The sequence below is a fragment of the Pseudomyrmex gracilis genome, unplaced genomic scaffold, assembly GCF_002006095.1.
Source record: "Pseudomyrmex gracilis isolate BER0280 unplaced genomic scaffold, ASM200609v1 scaffold_84, whole genome shotgun sequence".
NCBI classification, from domain to species: Eukaryota; Metazoa; Arthropoda; class Insecta; order Hymenoptera; family Formicidae; genus Pseudomyrmex; species Pseudomyrmex gracilis.
In genome coordinates, this window is record NW_018020668.1 from 265,481 (window position 1) to 287,183 (window position 21,703).

Sequence of the window (21,703 nt, forward strand, 5' to 3'; positions counted from 1 at the left end):
TTTTTTTTTTTTTTTTCCGTTTTCTTCGCGGCCCTTCTTCGCCTTCGTCATGTTTTCGGCTAATTCGCCGAGCAACTTTTCTAATAAAATACGAGTTCCGGCAGAACGGCTAACAAGTTCTCGTGGCCGCGCCGCCACCGCCCGCCGTTGTGCTCGTCCTTCCGAAGCACAGATGTGCGCTTTCGGAAGTGCGCGAACATTGCCGCACGTCCCCCCCTTCCCGATTACGTTTCTTCGAGGACGACTTGGTCTTTGTCGCGCAAATTGCAGCACGTCATTGCAAATGTAAGCCGAGAGTTTTTCTACAATTCTCAACATGTACTATCTCCTTCAGAAATAATCTAATTCTGTTTTAACGTAATATCAACCAACACAACACTCTCGCGTCGGGCTGAATTGGAGATAAAACGCCTCCCAGAATCCGTGATATCGTGTGCTCCTTACGTGCAAGTTTTGCGAATATCGTATTTTCGACTACCAAATGACTTTCGAGATATTATTCGCGGTTAGAGTGATCATAATGTTTAGCTACATTTTGCGAAAGAAACAAAATTGAAAGAAATCAATTGTGCAAGTAGGTATTTCATTCCTGTATCGCAATTCACTGACTTTTATTTCCAAACTTTTTCTTTTTTACAAATTACAACAAAAGTAAAGTCTTAGTATTGATGATAAATTGGTTTTTATTTATTACTAGCACAACACAGGCGCGCGCTACGCGCACGCTATTGTTATTTTTATTTAACGTGTTGTCAGTGAACACAACCTGTCATCGCGATGACAGATAGTATATACGTCTTATAAACCATATAATACACATATGAGAAGTGTCAGAAATAACGCATGAAAATCAAACTCAAAAAATAATGAGAGAGAGAAGTGGAAAAACAACACGTGACTAAAGTCAAGTGACAGGGAAAAGGGTAAAAAAGAGAATATTATATATATATTATATGTAATATTCTATATCTATATATAATACACACATATACGCATATATGTATATATATATACCGTAATCACGTGAACGAAGTCAGTAACACCGCAGCGGTCGCGCGGCCGAGGTCAGTGACTCCACCGCAGTCGCGCGACCGAGGTCATTGACCCCGCCGCGGTCGCGTGCCCGCGGTCAGTGACCGCCCCCCCGCCAAGGCCGCGCGGCCGAGGTCATTGACCCCGCCGCGGTCACGCGACTGAGGTTAATGACCTTACGGTAGTATGTATATAATATATATAATATATAATATAAAGTATAACATTATAAATATATAATAAATTATATGTATAATATATATTATTTAATGTTATATATAATATAAATTACAATCACGTTACTTTAAATAGTCACTTGTTGTTTTTCTACTCTTTTCTGTCAAGTGACTTTACTTTAGTCACGTTTTTAATTTTCTCCACGTATACGACGAACTGTCAAAATCGCTTTTCTGTCATTATTTACTCTCTCGATCTTACCGATTCGATTCGACTCGACTCGACTCGATCAACCAACTAATCGGCAACGCGAAAAAGAGTCAACAATGATAGATGCGATACATTCGATATCAAAACGCGCACTTCGCGATACACATGAATTTTTTTATATAGGAGGAGGATTCGACCATTTCAATTGTTTCTCATTATTCGCATGTGTCTCGTCTTCTTTTCTCACAAATAACCTCATGCGGTTTAGCAATTATTCCACGCCGCGTGGATATTTATAACTCGCCGCACGTGTGTCGTTTCGAAATAAAATGTTACGTAACTGCGAGGGTATGCAAATAGTATAGTTCTAACTGCATTCATTGCAACTGCAGCTTTCGCGCGCGGGCAAAAAAATACTGTTCAACGACACTGTGTGTACACAAAAGAATGAATAGAATATTCAGCGTAAAGTAAGGTTTTGTTAGAGCGTTCCTGTTTCCCTTTCAAATGCCTGTCTGTTAAAACTTGAAGAGTTCTATTTTTTGTATAATTACAATTCAGCGCGAAAATAAATTCGCGCGACTGTGTAAAATGACCGAGGAGTCGTCGCTCGGCGAAACCATATAAAAAGCCAAAGTATATAGGCGTGAAAATATATTTTTGTCTCTTTTATGCGACAAAAACCTTCTTTATTATTTCCTCGTAGAACTTGAATGCTGTTTTTATATGTAAAGCAATTAGCTCGTCTTATTAGCGGGGGAAGAAAGAGAGTGAGAGAGATGTGTGACGAGAGGATGCGACGAAATCGAATTAGCCGGGAAAAGAATGGCTTCGGCCAAGCGCGATCGCGGGCCGAGCAATTAGATCTGTCGTGGCGAGCCGATTTAAATACGACCGAACTCTTCTTCGCAATTAGCGAACCGTTTCTCCTAAATCCCGTACACATTTATACGAATCCTCGATACGCTTCATTTTGCTTCGAGAGTTGTAGCGGCGGCGGCGGCGGCGGCGGAAGGGGCGCGGACACGTTCGAGATTTCATTAATTTCACGCGAGTCTATATCACTTTAAAATTTACGTGTACGCGGCCTCGGACTTGGTCTCGCTCGTTTTCTCTCTCGCGCAAAATTCAGTCCCCGAACTGAAATTTTGCTTTTCTCTCGCGCACGAAACGCGAAAAGAGAAACACGCATTTATTTTATTGCACGAAGACCGCTAATTCACACTGTGTGTGTGAAATTACACACGGCAGCGGCCTCTTGTCCGACAAACAAATGTTCGCGCGAAAGATACGCGGCGGAGAGTAACGAGATGGGGATTGGTGACAACATTTATCGCACTCGATTATTTTTTTTTTTGTTTGTTTTTTGTTTATGTTTTTTGTTTTGGTTTTTTATCTTAACGTTGGCGCAAAATGAATATTTCTACTTTATGTCAGGCGTCAGCGATACAATTTTCACTCTTTGTGCGATACACCTGTGCTTGGCATGACGAGATAATAGTTGCGAGTAGGAGAAACAATATCGTCGAAATTCTGGAAATTCGTGGACCAGCGGACTTCGATTGATGGAGTGGTGTCAGCTCGTGAAAGCGGACCTTTACAGAGTTTCGACATGATGACGTCGCGCGATCGATGCCCAACGACGGAACTACGCAACACACACACACACCCACATTCACGAAACAAAATACAAAAATAATACACACACACACACACACACATTTTATATCTTCGTTTGTTATTATTTATTAATGTTGCTTTGCTGCATGACACAAGAAAAAACATTGGAAGTTTGTTTATTATGATAAGAGTATCGGTGTTCTACTATGTGTATATATCGATATCTCGCAGCGCGGCCGTTGCGACTAGCAATAACCAGTTGCGTTCGTTTTTTATTCATTGGACGGGAGGGACGAAAATGCTTCCAATAGCGTCGTTGCATGTTTATTCAATGTCGCGATTGAAATAAAAAAAAAGTAAGGATGATCTGCGATATTTGTTCTTTTTTTTTTTTTTTTTTTTCCAACATCGGGAAAATATTTCTTCCCGAGCAATATGTAAATTTTCGAAGAGATATATGATGCAACGTCGCATGCTTAAATCGCTGATGGTCTTCGCACAAATACACGTACCTATGATTTCATAACGTGGAGTCGTGACGGATATGCGCATTTTGTTTTATGCATCGGGGCACATATGAGATAAGTCAGCTTGCCTACGTCGAGAGCCATTGCGGCGAGAAATATAATGCAAATCTTGTCACGCGGGATAGACACGCGTGATGTGTGTGTGTGGTCGATATATAGTAAGACGTAGGCAGCGAGATATGGATATGTGTGTGCGCGGTTTTTGATGCGGCGTCGTAACGATAGTCGACAAGAAAATCTCTCTCTCTCTCTCTCGCGGTCTTTTAAATATCTGAAGTAAAACTTTAACCTTCTCGCGTAGTTGTTGTTTTTAAAGTTTAAAGTGTCATTTGTAGGTCAACCGTTTATATCTTGTTTCAAACGGAAGAGCAAATAAGATTTCGCAAATCAGCGCATTTTCGAGAAAATTCACAATTTTTAGAAGTCGAATATTGAATTCCGGATAACAACTGGTTACACGAGTTGAGTTTAATCTTGTTACACGTGGCAAAAAAGCGCGCAAGTAAAAGTTCAACCTTCACACAATTCAATTACGCGTAAAAAAAAAAATGCAATCTTTTGTATAAAAATAGAAATACATAAAATAGACGCACACACACACACACACACACACACAAAGTATTACATGTACTTACTATAAAATAAAAAAAAGAACAAGAACGTGTACCATTTACGTCTCGCTGCGCATTTTACATTCGCGCATTATGACATTTTGTCTTCTCGCTCTTATCGCACGTCGTAAGTCGGAAAGCCATTTGTTTAAGTGGTCGCTCATACAGCTCGTCCTCGTTCTCTACTGTTAACTCTTCCCCAACTCAATAACAGACGGTAATATATCACTCGGCGTCCTAGGACTCGCTGCCATTAATAATTAACATTGACGTGGACGCATCGCCTTTGAGCGGCGGCGGCGCGCAGGGCGTAGCAACAAAGCTGCCGAATATTCGCGACGACCGAGAGACGACGACGACGACGACGACGACGCCGGGCATCAGAACAGGCGTCGATTCCACGTTTGCTCGCGGTCGTGTGTTTAGCATACATCTATGTATATACGCGCGCACACCTCGTATTGTATACATGCATATTCTATATATACATCCATGGATGCGCATACACACACGCGTGCATGCACATTGCAAAGGCTGGTCGATGCTCCGGCATCACATGCCTGCGGAAGAGAGAGAGAAAGAGAGAGAGAGAGAGAGAGAGAGAGAAGCGATGCACACACACACACACACGCGCGCGCGACCGGAGCTTGCGACCTCTGCCTCTCGCGGAGTATGGATGGGGAAAGGGTCCGGTCCGGTGGACGCATTATCCTAGTAATATCTGATGCGACAAGACAAAGCTGCAAAGGCCAGTGGTGGCCAATGGTAGCCAACGGGCCGTGGTGCGCCATCATAAGCCCGGGGGCTGGGTAATACCGTATGCGGGTCAGATTCGGCGTCGGACGCGTCGAGCGCGCGCGGACGTTCGCGCGACCATCCTGACGATGCTGTGCGTCACGCGGATATTGCGCGCGTAGGTGGACCGATACGCGTCCGGTTATTGTGCGTATTCGGGGGGGCGAGACGGCGAAACGAAGTGATATGCGAGCGACGTAATAAAGGCCGGCGAGCCGCGCGCGGAAGAGGAAGAGAGTGGGTTAAACCCCGTGGCGAGAGGGAGGAAGAGCAGCGGGAGAGAGAGCGGGATTATATGCCGGTGCAAGAAGAGATTGATCGCGATGGCGGGGGACGCGAGGAGGGTGGACAGTGTAATGCGGTGAATGCGCACGGGAGAGACGTGCGAGAAAGACAGATATGCGCGCCAACGTATCGCGGACGAGGGATATAGCTTGTTGGTTGAATGTAATACCCGCAATATACCCCTTGCGCGATTCAAAGCAGATTAAAATAAAGGAGGCAGTTGTGCTATTTTGAGAATTAACTCTTATTGTGTGTGTGTGTGTGTGTGTACACAATATATACATTCTGTAAATATAACAATATAATATTAGTTTTTTTTTTTTTCCGACAGAGATTCAATCTGTGTTTTATCAATTTATTTTTTTACAGATCGTAAGACATATTTCTCATTTTCGAGATCGTAATATAACTTGGAAAACAATAAATGCGGTTCAATATTTTTATCTTGAAAGAGAAAATATATCAATTCTAAATAATATCGAGGTATTTGTAAGCTCTTTGAGATGTGTTTCGTACAGAGAGATGATTTATCATTTGATGAAGCCGGACAGCCGGAAATAGAGACGTAACGGTTAGCTGGAGAGAGCGTATAATGGCGATCGAGTAGAGGAGAATGTCGAAATGAAAAGAGAGATAGATTTAGAGATAACGGAGAGAAAGGGAGAGAAAAGAGGAAGGGAGAGAGAGAGACAGAGAGAGATAGAGATAGAGAGAGAGAGAGAGAATATGAAGAAGCATGGGATGCTGGCTGCATTGCCGTTTGCCTGCATTATTGAGCGATAGCCATAGCGGTGAAAACGGAGAGCGGACGGCTGTACGTGAGACTGGCCATACGCGATGCCTCATGATGATCCGCAGGGAGCGCGAAGAATACATGTGCGCGAAGATCGATTTAGGAGGCATTCGGGAATTATAATCCGCACTTTAATCCGATATGTCTGTGCCGCGATTGCGCGCGATCGCAACGCGGTCGGTCGGTCGGTCGGTCGGTCGGTCGGTCGGTTCGCGCGCTTGCTTGCTTGCAAAATGCATTCCGCTTCCCGTATCGGATGATTCGTTACCGCTTTATACCGCGAATTCCAATGTAAAGCTGCTTACTTCTCGTGTGTAATATAATTAGAATACGGGTTGAAGAAATACTGAAACAATATCCGGCGCGCAAGAAAATTAACTTGAACGTGTTTGCGCGATCCTGAGCTGAGTGATGCGAATCAGAAAACTTGATATAAGAAACAGAAAAGTACCTTTGTTGTGTGTGTGTGAGAGAAAAACACAGAAAAGTATTTATATAATTAAAATATCTACTTTTTTATAAACTCGTCCAGGTTGTTTGTGTGTATAAAACGGGGCATGCCTTAGTAGAGAATAACGCGAAATACGCGTACTCCGTTTGATCGGGACGTAAACGCGCTGGTCTTTTACGGAGTGCGCAGGATTGCGCAATTCAGCGAGCAAAAGGAAATTACAGACGCGTATTTCCGACGCTAACACTGCGATAGCCGGGAGGAGAGAACGCAAGGATGGTGTAGAGAACACACAGGAAAAGCGGTTAGCATTTAGTCGCTGACTGTGTTCGAGCGAGAGAGAGAGAGAGAGAGAGAGAAAGAGCAAGGAAGAGAGATTGATCAGCTGGGTTGTCTATACAGAGAGAAAGAGAGAGAGACACGCGTTATTTGATAAAGCGTTATTACTCGATCAATGGGTCAGTGGGATTGAAGGGAAGGGCGACGCGCGCGTGTACGAGATAACAGGACGTGTTCATCGGGCCAAATTGTCACCGATGTTTGCCGTGCGGCGCTATTTCGGCCACGAGTTGAACGAATCGTTGACGAGTATCGGAGAATGCATTAAGTTCTCTCTCTCTCTATCTATCGGGCAACTTGATTTCCCGTCGATGCGCGAGCGCACGCCCGCCGGGATATATCGGCGATCTCTCGCCCTATCTTGAAGCTCTCTCATGCTTTTTCATTGACGGGGCTGAAAAGGACATTTGCGTTTTTTTCGACGGTGTTAACCGAATCAGAACGTCGCGCCAGAAATCGGTCGCTTTCACGCTCCATTTTGACGCTGGTTTTTTGTTTGTTTGTTTGTTTGTTTGTTTGTTTTTCCACGTGGGAATTACATGCGCGAGAGTGCGATACGATGGCCATTTTCTTCGGGTTGTATATCAGATATTTGAACAACATTTGTTGTTTTTATTAAAATTGTATACACACACTTTGTAAAAAAAATATTGAGAAGACAGAGTTTGAAACTCGGCGAGAAGAAGGACAATAAGAATTTATATTTTCTTTTCGTAATTAAAGTCTCTCTTAGCGGGGAGGCGCAGCGCAACAAATCTGCTGCAAGTATTCGCTTGCGTACACGGATTTACTACAAATTATTTTGTTCAGATTTGCCACAGAGAGAGAGAGAGAGAGACTTCAGTACTCGTCTAATTTCGCTAGAGATGCTCACATTAAATGGCGCGCGCGGTGCTGCGCGAGTCGCACCGAATCCGCAGATCGCATAACGATAAAGGTAAATCAGCTTTCTCCCGATTATGATCTAATTTTGCGAGAATCGAGGGAAGATAGAGAGAAGACGTCGAAGACTCGCCGTGCCGTAAATTCCCGCCGCCACCGCCGCCGCCGCCGTTGGAAACTCGTTACACAGAAGAGCGCGCAGGAAGCGCAGGCGGAGAGAGAATCTTCCCTCCTCTAGCGCGAGGAGGAATTTTGAAGGGTTTCGAGAAATATTATGAGGATCTTCCGGGAAGGGATCGTCCTGTGCGTACGTGATTCCCCGGAGTGCCATCAGACGAACTCTCTCGAAAAGTTTCGTGCTGGGATCTGGCAGCCGGTCTTTACGCGCGTATCTCCATCTCTCGCTCTCACGCGAGCGCGTTTCCAGTTCTTCCAAAACTCGGGGCCACTTCCCTGTCACCCTCCCCCTCCCCCGCTCCCTCTCGTTCACTCATACCGCGCGTCTCTTCTAGATTTATTTTTATGTATCTTCTTCTTCTTCTTCTTCTTCTTCTTCCTCCTCTCGTCTGCATCTCTCGTAGCTAGCGCCGAGGGATCAGATACTATCAGCAACAACTGAGAACAGTGGATACGTATCGCTCTGTATTATTCACTGCTCAGTCGATCCTGAGGGATGTCGGAGTTCCAATAAGCGCTGCCTGTGCTTCTCCCCCTTTCCAAGTCGTTCCCCGTGTTTACGAATTCACGTGTGTTCTCGTCGTACTTTACTGCGCCTTCCGTCTCCTTATCCGCTCTCTTATGTCTTTTCCACCCCCGCCCCGCCCTCCTTGTTGTTATCCCGCTCGACCGATATCGATATCGTTAGTACATTATTCAGTAAAAAAAAATTCAGCGCTTTTTCTCAGCTCGTGTTCGTTTTGCTTTTATCTACGTGCGAATTTATTCTTATACTTTCGGCCTTTTTTTTTTTTTTACGGATGGGATATGCGTCTGATGACGTGGGGGGAAGCCAAAATGCGAACTGTTTGTTTGAAACCGCGCGCGTCAAAGATTCGATATATATTTCTCTTAATGAAAATACGCATAATAAGTTTTATGCAACGGGATTGGGATGTTTGTATATTATATATTAATTGCGTTCGCGTATCACCCGAAATGTTACGCGAAATTTCTCCGACCATGATAATCCGCAATCGAAACGCAGTCTGTATATAAACGCTACAACTGCCGTTTTCGCCCCAAAATTGCTATCACATTTGATCAGTTAATATTATCGCGTTATCACGTTATTATCATAACAGAACATATTTCCCAGGAATTATCAAAATTTATCGACCCGCGACGGATTATCGGAACTCGTCGTGATTGCCAAAAGGTTTAAACCTCGTTAGACCCCCCCCGTTTCCCCGCGCGTCGCGCGATTTTACCGGTTAAACTATTAACATTTCATTAGCTCGATATACGCGCGAACAAACGCAAACTGTCTGATACAAGTCGTTGAGAACTTATTAACTCCGTGTGAGGAGCGAATGATATCACGCCTTTTTCCGTCGTCGCGCTCGAGGGCACTCGTTACACCTTCAACACCCGACACTCGAGTCGCTTCGTCTGAGTCCGTGTGTGTACCAACCCCGAATAAGAGCCTCACAAACCCTTTCCCGCCCTGAAGTAGCCCCTGCTCTGTACAGACCTGCAACGAGGGCCGCGCTACGTCGTTTGCCGACTAATTAATTCATGGACTCGGTTTACCCTGACGAATCCTACCTACGGCACCGCTCCAAGATGGCAGAGATAACTCCGGGACAGTCATGTCTTGTCGCTTTTAAGGTCTTCAAACGGTTCTCTCTCGTCCGTCCATTCTCTATCTATCTATCTATTTATCTCTCTCTCTCCCTCCCTCTCTCTCTCTCTCTCTCTCTCTCTATGTCCTTCTCTTCCTTTCCTCCATTTCCTCCCGTCTCGCCCGTTACCATTTCTCGTTCCGTGGGTCGATTCCGCTTCCGTCTTCTTCGCCGCTTCGCTTCCGGCGATGTATCTGTCTCGGTGTACATTACAAGCGAGCGCGGCGCGAGTATCTTGCGTTTACATTGGACTGAGATTAAACCGAGTTTCAGCTCGATAAATTCTCCAACTTAACGGATTAATGTATCAAACTATCGTGAATGAGCTCACGCGTGATGATGATTCATGGAGACGCGCCGGATGACGAGCTCGACAGACAGAAATATCGAACATACGTGTTCAATATTTTAGTCTGTCTCTCGTCAACGATAATATGATGTCGTCAAAAAAAAAAAAAAAAAAAAAGGGGAGAATCTTCGTCTCAAAATCCATTAAAAACAAAAAACCGTGCGCGCGATCGATAAGGTTTTTTTTTATCGACTCGCGAGTTGCATTGTTTCATCCGATCTTCCGGGACGTGCACTTCACACAAGAACGGCTTTTCGTTTCTGCGGTCGGACTCAAGAGATTCGCGCGCGGTCGAGAGAGAAGGGGGAGCTCTTTCGACGATGTCTTTTTACGTCGTTCTCCTCGCCCGATCTCTTGACGTCGATACTTGTTTCCGAAGTTGAAACGCCGAGTGACCTAGACGGTCGCTTAATCGGTCAAAGACGCAGCGAAAACGCGAGACTCGGCTGTGTGTGCTCTTCCTGAGGTTGCAGTCACGAAGAAAAATCGTTCGGATCTGCTCCGACGGCATCTTCCATGCCCGTCTGGAAGTCAATAAAGTCGACAGAACCTGCGGAACTTTTCTGATCAAAAGATATCAGGGAGGACATGGGGACGCGCTCTCTATGAAGATACGCGGTTTCTCTCAATTTGTAACTAACAGGCGAATCTTTTCTGTTCACCGAGAATTTTTTGACAGCTCTCTAATGTCTCAATGGGAATCGCGCGGATTAAATTTCGAGAAAAAAATGTAAAAAGAATGTAATTTTATGCGCGGAGAAAACGCATTTTTGAAACGTTCCGAACATTTTTATTTCGTTTCGTAAAAGCGTTTTTTTTTTTTTTTTTTGCTTGTCTTTGCTCTCTTATATTTTACTTGCGAGATGAGTTTGGTCAGAGCTATATCAGTGCGTGTGTGTACATCTATCGCACACAGCGAAATTTTGCCGAATCTGTCCCTTCTCCGCAACGGTGTCCCGAACTCATCGATATTCCAGACAGTTCTCAGCGTTTTCTTCCGAAGACGTGAGAGCGTTGCCTCCCGCCGCGCGCGATTCCCTAAAGCGACCCGCAACTTGATATTTCTGCATAACTGTCGGAGCTTACGATATACATATGTCTGGCGTGATGATAATTGGCCGTAGGTTTATGCGACTTTGATGCGCGGTCTAATACGTGTCCTCCTCCGTCGTGTTCGGCGAAGCGCGCAGAATCGGACTGACGGATAAATGGGGTTTGCTTGTACTCGCCTACATTCAGCCTAGGGGTGTTTATGAGCGACAAACGTAAAATGGGCCGGTATAAAACCACCGCCGTCCGCGTGAAAGCGCGCGAGCGCGCGTTTCTGTAATCCGCAAGAAAATATGTCAGCCGGAAAAGCCTGAAAGCCCGCTTTATGTTGAACCACAACTACTGCGGTTAAGCCTCATCTGCTGCGGAAAAGGGAAAACCGCCGAGAATCGACGTTGCATACATTTTCTCGGAAAATAACAGACGGGGAGATCTGGAAAGTCGCGTCGTCGTCGTCGTTCCGTCCGAAAAAAAACGTTTGAAATTCGAACCGCGGAGTCGATTTTCATTCGCGATAAAATCTCGTGGATCACCGTCAGAAATCGCAGATTCGTATATTCCGAGCTTCTCTCGATAGATTTTCTTTCGCCGTGTCCTGAAAACGACGGGTTTTAGACCAGAAGAAGCTCGGGTTATACGACGCGTTGGCACCGCCAACGAGGCAGCGGTATCTGATAACACAGACGGGGAATCTTGAGATAATACCTCTGGCACTAACCGCCGGCACGAGCGGTTAAAGTTCAGGCAGGTAGTTCAGTACGCGGTAAAGGTACGGTTCCGTATATATGTATGCAGGAGAGGAGCGAAGACGGGAAGCAAAATGCCCCGCCCTCATTTTCTGAAAAACGTATGAAGGTACGCGCGAACGTACAACGTATGTACATGTACGCGGGACGAGTTTACCTTCGATGTACCTAATGAGCTTTACGGATGGCGGTCACCTCGAGAGCTGAGAGAAGACACAGAGAGAGAGAGAGAGAGAGATAACAGCGCGCGGTCTAACGTTAATTAAAAATTCGTTCGTTAACGGAGACACCGAGCGCAAGAAAGTCACGAATTCGCTCATTGTAAAAGTTTCACGGTGCAACATCAAATGTAAAAACAAAATTGTTTTATATGTATTGTACTTGAGGCCGCGTATACAAGTTAAATAAAGTTCTTCCTCTTTGCTTTGAAAGTCAGTTAGGAAAAAATTGTGTGTTGCATTGAAAAAAAAAAAAACAGACAATTCAGAAAGAGAGGGAGTTGATAATAAGAGTCGGCGAAATGTGTTTACGTGTATCTTTTTGATTTATTCACAGAAGAGACGACGACGAGAGGTCGCCGAGAGTTTCTTTTTGCACATTATTGTCAACGACGCAATTTCTTTTGACAGTCAAACTCGAGACGAGCGTACGCGAAACCGCTCGTAATTTTCTGCATATTTGAACGAGCACACCGCGGCGAGGTATGTAATTCCACGTCCCGTTTCTCGGGGAAGAGATGCGGTTAAATTCCCTTCGTCACGGCTAAGCACGCCGGTAAGGGTCGTAACTCGCGAGAAAAGCTCACCGGGGGAAGAGAGACTAACAGCTCGTGTGTGTATATGTGCGCGATACCGCCCGGATACGCATACCGGATACACCCCCGTCAGCGCGCAGACCGCATAAATGGTCGAGGCGACGTTTATACCTTCGCGACGACGACGGCCGCCTGCACGCTGTTGCGTCTTCTCTTCTGGCCGACCGGCCACGTACAGTGGCCCGCATGCAAATGCGGCGAGGGTGCGCAATCAAAGCACCGTCGGGACGATACATATTCAAGCGGCCGGCGCGGCGGACAAACACCGCCGCCGGATACAGACGACGACGTTGACTACGACGACGGTGTAAGGCCGATTCACGCTTAGCAGCACGAATCAACGTCACCGTTTCCATTAATGAGAATTTAATGTTGTAAAGTTCAGCGAGAACTGCGGGCGATACGCGGTCTCGACATTGTGAATATTTTATATATACTCAAACGTCGGATTAATTTATTAGATTACTTTGCAAAACACGAGATATACGGAATGACGGTTTCGCCGCTAGCGACTAAAAGCAATTCTCGAATCAAAAGGTTTGACAAACAAACTTTGCATTTTGAGAAACGTTAAACCTTACATGTATATACGTTTGCGAATTAAAAGCAAAGTACGGATACGCACAATGTATGTATATATGTGCGTGGTAACAAGGTGGACAGCCAGAGAAACGGGCGTGAGTCAAAGAGAGGTAGGATGAGGAGAGGAGATCGCACGAATGGTCGGTTGCAAGGTACAGCCTGTATACATTGTCAGGACAACGGATTCTAGGTCTATGGCGGATGCACGCCCGCGCGCGCGCGCGCGCGAGTACACGACCGACAGGGCGAAGCCCATCAATTTCCCATTCAATTCGCTAGACCCGTCTTCCGCATCCTCGCGTCTATCCCTATAGCTGCAGTGCTGCTCGTCTTGCGGCATGCACGAGGAGCGGGATCGCGAGGATCTGTTTCGCGTAGGGTAGAATATTCCGTTAGCGCGCTGAATCCTCCTCGGGCTTAAGTCTCTCGCATTCTCGCTAGACGCGCGCGTCCAATAGATTCTCGCCTCGCGCGCCGACTGTAAACCTGACGATCTTTGTATTGTCAGCAGAGACAAAACGCATTCACCAGACGTATTGAAAATTAATTGGAGGCAATGCTTTATTTTTTAACTCTATCACACACACAGCTTACGTGTATGATGTTTATTAGTAAAACATCGACTACAAAAAAATTGATTGAAAAGTTTGCTGCCACTTACTTTTAAAAATTGTAGTCACGCGACTGTGTAGGTTGCAATTTTGATAAACTAGAAAATATCGAATCGATTCGCAGACAGTACCGATATATTTTTTATCGCGTCTTTTTCGTACGTACAGACAGTTAAATTCTTTAAATAGAAATCATGTTAAGCATTGAAGCATATTCGTCGTCCTGATAAACATTGACTCATGATTCAAATGCAATAAAGTCCAGAATAACATTCCGCTGATGTATCATCAGGTTCACATTTGATTGTTGTAGTCATAAAATAACTGACTTTTGTTTAGCACAAATTCATGTTTTCGAGTTAAACATATAGGGGCAAAATTTGATATACAATGACACATTTCGATCGATCAAAGAATTTTGAGATCTGTTCGTAATATCTTCGATATATATATACCGATATGACATTAAACCGGATTATTCTGTATCGTATGTTGCAGTGTTTCAAAAGTTTCGACAGAAAAAGATTCTGGGATATATACGTTTTAAAATCGCACTACTTATAGCGTTCCGATAAACTACTGACAGCGAAATTACGCTGTGTAAAAATAACACCGACATAAAAGCGAAATTGTTGAAAATAAAGCGTATATTAAATAATGACAGAAAAGCGATTTTGAGACAGTTTGTCGTATACGTGGAGGAAATTAAAAACGTGATTAAAGTCACATGACAGGAAAGAGTAGAAAAACAACACGCGACTAAGGTAATGTGACTGTAATGTATATTATACATAACATTAAATAATATATATGATATAAATAATATATTAAATATATAATATATATTATACATATAATTTATTATATATTTATTATGTTATACTTTATATTATATATTATATATATTATATACATACTACCGTAAGGTCACTAACCTCAGTCGCGTGACTGCGGCGGGGTCAATGACCTCGGCCACGCGGCCTTGGTGGGGGCGGGGTCACTGACCGCGGGCACGCGACCGCGGCGGGGTCAATGACCTCGGTCGCGCGACTGCGGTGGAGTCACTGACCTCGGCCGCGCGACCGCTGCGGTGTTACTGACTTCGTTCACGTGATTACGGTATATATATGTATATATATACATATATGCGTATGTGTGTGTATTATGTATAGATATAGAATATTACATATAATATATATAATATTCTCTTTTTTACCCTTTTCCCTGTCACTTGACTTTAGTCACGTGTTGTTTTTCCACTTCTCTCTCTCATTATTTTTTTAGTTTGATTTTCATGCGTTATTTCTGACATTTCTCATATGTGTATTATATGGTTTATAAGACGTATATACTATCTGTCATCGCGGTGACAGGTTGTGTTCTGACAACACGTTAAATAAAAATAACAATAGCGTGCGCGCCTGTGTTGTGCTAGTTAAACAAAAAAGTATATTGCTTTGTATTTGACACGGCGTGCCTATATAATATTTTTCTACTCTTTTCGATATCTGAAAAATTCTCTTCTTCTTAAATATTTGCAAAACTACAAATTTTAGTAAAATCCTTGAATAAAGTAAAAAAAACAAAAAAAGAGTCACACGCTTTTTCAGTAATTACATCTGGTTCTCTCTAGCATCAAAAGTTAATGGAGCACCTCGATAAAATTTAAATCGATGTGAATCTCTTTTTAATTTTACATCGGTCGCATTGTGGCTCGACCTAGAAATCGGTCCATTACCGAGATGATGCACCGGACTCTGTATGTGTATCCGCTGCATTACAGCGCAGCGGTACGTGCAAAGAGGTTTAATGTATATACGTATGGTCACGATGTAACGGTATTGCCGCTCGGCTAAATGGCACGTGCTAATTTCATATCGCTTATTTCCGATACGGTTTCGCGTCTAACGAGTTTTGGAATTGCGATACAAATCCACTTTGTAACATCACAATTGGAACGCGACTAAACAAAATTATATATATAATTATATCGATTTGTTATATTTATGTACACACAGATACAGGAGAGAGCGCACGTTATTGTGACACGAACGAACGTTTATGATAGCGAGTATGTTATCGCTGAGCGTTTTGTTTCTTTTTTTTTTTTTTTTATTTAACATTCAAGTTCCTTTTTACGAGCGCGAAATTATAAATTTTTTTTCCTCGATGTCGCGCCATTTCGATGTCCATTTTTTGGCTGTAAAGTCAATTAGCGGAACAATCGGGTCCTCGCGCGCGGAAAAAAGTAGTGTAAGTCAGTAATTAGTCAGCCGCGTTTTAGAGAGCGTAGCACGTGATTATTTCTGCGTGATGTAAAATTTTCAATCTATCTCTTTAAAGCGCGGAAAAACGTACTACGGTAAAGTAGCTGCGTTCTCTCTCTCTCTCTCTCTCTCTCTCTCTCTCTCTCTTTCCGACGAGTGCTTTCACAAGCCATTTTGTTCGTGAAAATGAGGGAATATGATTTATACCGTTCTTTCACGAGAGAGCGTAGTTCACGGCGGCGGCGGCAGCGGCGGCGGCATCGAAAAACGGACTCGACTGCAATCGCGCACCTTGAGACCGGCTGTATGAAAACACAAGTCGGGAGTACGAATATTCCGTTAACAGCCGTTAATTGTCTTTGCTCGGGAGTGCAACGCGGCGATGCAATTAGCGAGTTCCTTCGGCGCGCGTCTTTGACTGTGACTCATTAGAATAATCAGTTGAGAGTTAATTTTCAGACATCATTTTCCCGGTCCGGCATTGAACAAACGTTTCTCCCCGTCCGTCTCGCGGTTCGTTTTCTTCCTCGTTCAAGCAATTTGCCGTTTGTAAGCGAAAAAAAAAAAAAAAAACTTCCTTTCCGATCGCGCGATGACACATCTCTCGTCTGATTTCTTGAGAGAAATTCGCGCTCTCTTTCTCGTTCTGATACGTCTTACATCTTCGTGCCATTTCACGCGTCAGTGCGCACGTCTGCTTGCTACTTTACGGTGTGGCGGCTGTGATGCGTCGTTGCGTCCTGAGACACGTCACAAGGACGACAATTAAGCGTAGATACAGTGAGAGAGAGAGAGAGAGAGAGAAACAGAGAGACAGAGAGAAAGAGAAAGACAGAGAGACAGAGAGAGAGAGAGGAATTCATCCTTTGACGCGGTGTCAATTCCCGCCTCGAATCAACCGATTCCATTTTCCGCTGAACGACCGCCGGGAATCAACTCCGTCTCGCTGTGAAGCACGCCTTGAGTTAATTTGCTTAGTCATTTTAGTGGCACAGAGTACCTTAAGCAATTACCGTGCGGAATTATTGTCGTAATTATTGCTAAGATAATTGCAGAACTTAGATAATTTAATCCAACTTTGGTGATTAGTCTTTGTTGATCAATATCAACTGCGAGCATATTCTCGTCGACTTTATTAATTTCACGACTCGAAATCAATTTGCTCAAACGATCTCACATTAACACGATTGAAAAAAAAATCAAAAAAAAAAAAAAAAAACAAAGACATCATGACTTTATTACAATTATTAATTATCCCGCTCCATTCGAAATCGCGCCGCTTTGTGAAAACGCGCACCGCATTTCTTTCGGCCGTTTTTTCGCGGTTCTTTCACCACGGAGAAATCATTGAGCCATCAAGTGTTGCGGTAGGACAAAGGAAAGGCGACGCGCGCGGGGAAGTGGAACGGCTAATTAAGTATCGACCTGCTGACAGGAGTAACAGAGTAATACATAATTACGATGTATTCTTCGGGATACCCGCTCGGGGAGAGCTTTTTGCTCCCTCTCTCTCTCTCTCTCTCTCTCTTCTCCTCACAGGTTTTCCTAACACGTGGCGAAGACTAATCAATTTTCCATTCACCGGCAGCCGCTGATGGATGACTTACGATCACGCCGGGGTTTTAATAAATCAACATCCGTCGTTGCTATACCGGGCCTGTCATCAGTCTTCTTAGGGGTTGACCTCGGCGAAGAAGAGAGAGAGAGAGAGAGAAAGAGAAGGATGAACGGCGGGGCGATAGGCGCAAAATCGCTCGTCGCTGTCCGCGGCGCGAACAAACGCGTTCACCGATGTCGAGCGTGTCGCTCGGGGATCGATCTATCGTCGGAACAGGGAAGAGACCGAGCGAGGGATGCCACCTCCTTCCTCCCTCCCCCCCGATCGCGAGGGATGATTTTCTTTCGATACGAGATAGTAACGAGAAATCAGACCGACCGACACACAGCTTGCGGAGAGTTATATATAAATGAGGACGCACAATAACTAAAAGAGAGAGATTTAATATATCTCAGAAAATCATGAAATGGTCTTTATGCTTTCTTTATAGCATCGAGGCTGTAATATCCTGCGATATATCTGACCCTCCTCGTAAATTTCCGCGGGAGAAAATACAACGGACGTACGTACGGACGGACGGGAAACGCGCGCAAGAGCGATATACGTCGCTCTTCTTTCTTTTCTCTCTTATTAACGGCTTTTTTCTTCTTTCGCCGGACGATGATGATGGAAGGAGATAACGGAAATTTCCCGGGCTATTGATTCGTATCGATAATGTAACGTCGGGGGTGATAATTGCGCGCCGTGCATCATCGGCCGGGATAATAACCGGAAAGTGATCAAATCAAATCCGACATTTTTCTGCGAACTCTCGATCGTGAAAGAGGCGGACGTTTAAGAGAGATGAGGGGAAATAAACATACGTAATATTTGCGAAGAACACATACATCTGTAACGGGAAGCTCCGCTTCCGACGACGTATAAGTATTTTTCGGAAATTTGTTGCGAGAGGTGTGTACTTTTTCCGTTCTTTTTAACAATAACAATAACAATAATAATAATAATAACAATCGCTTTCGATATCTAGAATGCGGAATGTGCAGGGCGCGTTTGTTATTTCACATTTTCGAAATTCTGACGACACTTGCAGATTTTTTGTCCGATTTCTCCCGTGGAATTCGCGATAATAATTAAATCGCGGTTCATTTCACTTTAAAAGCCGATTTCTAAAGGCCCGTACGGTATTACCGCCATGAAGGGACAAACGTCGGGTGTGGCTTATCTGAACGGACGAGCGGTTTCACCGGAATTTGCTTGCAACCGCTTGCAGCCGCAGTGCACGCTGGTTCAGCATGTTAAAGTCGCGTATATAGTAATTACTTAACGAAGTAAATACGATTTCACACGCGCGCACATCCTCCCCCACCTCCCGGAAAGAAACGGTTTTTCAACCGCCGAATTAAAAGAATTTTTTTTTTTTTACAAAATTATCAAAAAACGTACATTGTTTTTTAAGGTTTGTTGTCTCAAAGAAAAAGCGTCGCGGTAATTTTATTTTTTTCCAGGTAATCTACTTGTAATTTCGATCAACTGTGTGTGTAACAAACTTCTGTGCGTAAAAAATCTGAAATGAAAATGTACATACACGGCTACATATACATGATTTACGCGGTTGATAACAAAAATCAATGTTTCGAAATGCATCGAAACACGGTTTTTCAGAGGCAAAATGTGTGTATCAATTATGCGCAAGCTTTTACATTAAGCTCAAAAAGCTCTCGTTTCGATGTATCTTTGTGTTCTACTTGTTTTTTCAAAATTAAAAATTTGCTGATCCATTGTTATTATCATCTCTTATTTTATTATACGTATATCGACATTATTATCAATTTTGTGCTAAACGCATAAAAACGCAACTCAATTCCCTGTAATAAAAAACATTTAATTATATTTACTATTGTGTGTTCAAAAATCACTTCGCCTCCTGTCTAAATCAAGCAATTTAGCTTTCGATTCGTACGCGCGTATCGTTCCTTCAAACTAAAATATAATCTACCGAAGAACATTTGCATATTCTGATACAACCTCTCCGTGTTAAAATACATCATTAATTACTTCGAAACTATTACACGCCATTAATGTCGCGATAAAATTATTCTATCGGCTATGTATTACGCCGAAATCACTTCTCGTCTCTGACCACTAATTTCGCTATCGATTAATACCACCCGCCTTCTATCGATCGTTGAATTTAAGCGGCGGGAGTGCCGGAGTACTAAGACGTCTAACGTGAGTACATAATGGGGCAAGTACGTGGCGCGTAGTACGTGCCACGTAGCCGGGCTTATCAGAAGCGCACAGAGGGGATGCTCAGGATAGTCAAGGCTTATCGACTCACCGACTTGACAGGCTTCTCTACGTCCTTTCCCTACCTAGTAGGTGGAGCGTCGAAAGATGATGAGCGCCGATCGAAGGACCCTGGGGTCTTTCAGCGGATCTCACGGGGAACCCCGTGCTCGCTAAGCCCCATACGAAGTCGTTGATGCGTCAGTAGGGAGGGGTAGTAAGAGAAGATAGCGCAGTCGGGGTTGCTGCGCTGACCGCGATATTACGTGCTTAAGAAACTCGTGTGGTCTCGTTCCCTGTCCCCTTTCCGATAAGAGGACACAACGGTAAACAGAGTTTCTCAACGGGCGGTCTCTCCCTTTTTGTACATATAGACGGCTTAACGCGAGCAAATATATTCCGCATCACGGCGGATCGGAAAAATTGGGGGAGAGGAGGAAGAATTAATCGGTCAAATATAAAGAGGATCGCGTTTGACCCGACTAATCCTTCTTACGGGCGCGCTCGCGCTTTATCGGATCGAGAGCTAAGTTTAGGTGACTATATATAATATCGCGCTACTTGCAAAAAGAGATTTAAAGTCTTTACGGAAATGAAGACTATATTGTAGTCAGCGAAAAAGCTTTAGCTTATTCGAGCGTCCCGATAACAGAAAAAATTTGGCGTTAAAAGTATATGTATTTTGAAAATTGATTTAAAAATATATTTTTTTTGCTTATCGAATGTGCAGGATATGATTTTTGGGAATAAAAATTTTTGTGGAAAAGAAATTTCGAAAAAATTCGTAAAATTGTGAAGATCTCTCGAAGAATATTGTCGAGTGCTTCTCTCCGCCGTGGTTATATTATCGTATTTATCACGTACGTGTCATGCTCACGATTCATGTACGTCGCGAATATCGATGTAAACGGACGAGAAGAATATGAATGACAGAATTAGGATGTGCTACTCACAGGTTGTAGTGCACATCTGCCATGTTCGGTCGATAGCGAAGCGCTTGGACGAATGCTTCTTCCGCCTCCGCCACTCGTCCCTGCTCGCTGAGAATGCTCCCCAAGTTGCCATACGCTGGAAACACAAAAAATACATTTAAGAAAATAATTTTTTTCGAATTTCTACAAATACGTTGCGCATTGTTAACAAAAAAATTGCAATACAATAAGCGTTAAAAAAACATTAAAAGCAACAGATATTAAGAGACCAATCAATATTTATATAAACGCGAGAAATATTATTGCAATATTTACTTAGGTATATGTAAAATATTGTTGAAAGTTTTATTTAAATTATATTTATTTATCATATTTAAATTATATTGTATTACGTTTATTATTTGAAAAAACAATTATAAATATGTTTGGAGTACGGTTGAGTGATAAAAAAACAAAAAAAAACAAAAAATAGAAAATTGCAAACCACAATTTCTATATGGAAAACGATGCAAACGAAGGTAATTGTTAATGGATGGCACGATGTACAGGTGTGAAATACGTCTTACGCTTTCAGTGTTAATTATTATCCTAGCGGCAATTACTTGAAAATTATCACGATCAAGATAACGCCCGCTGCCCGTCCGCCTATCATTTCACTGCTTACGTGCTCGCTCGCGGCTTGTAGTTGAATATTCAACTCGTTAAATGATCAGCAGGAAGTACCCGGGGAACATGGTAACATGCTGCGCTCACGCACACCGCACCTATATATAATACATCACTTTCCAGACATAAAGGCTAATATTTTCGTCGTTATTCCACTTTCAGCGCCATTATGCGATATTTGGAGAGCAGTTTGCGCGAAGAACCAATTCAGTCGCTCGCTTGAACGCGATACTCTCGGTCTGATAATATTCAAAGCGCACATGAAATGCTCACTTCAGA

General features: G+C 43.5%; 1 protein-coding gene across 1 annotated transcript in view; it reads right to left on the minus strand.

Annotated features, from left to right (window-relative positions):
* Window positions 1-21,703, minus strand: part of LOC109855233 (transmembrane and TPR repeat-containing protein CG4341) — a 209,993-nt gene that overhangs the window by 55,237 nt on the left and 133,053 nt on the right. The window contains exon 5 of the mRNA XM_020429243.1: window positions 20,780-20,894. Coding sequence (XP_020284832.1) covers window positions 20,780-20,894 — 115 coding nt within the window. The remainder of the gene's footprint in view (window positions 1-20,779; window positions 20,895-21,703) is intronic.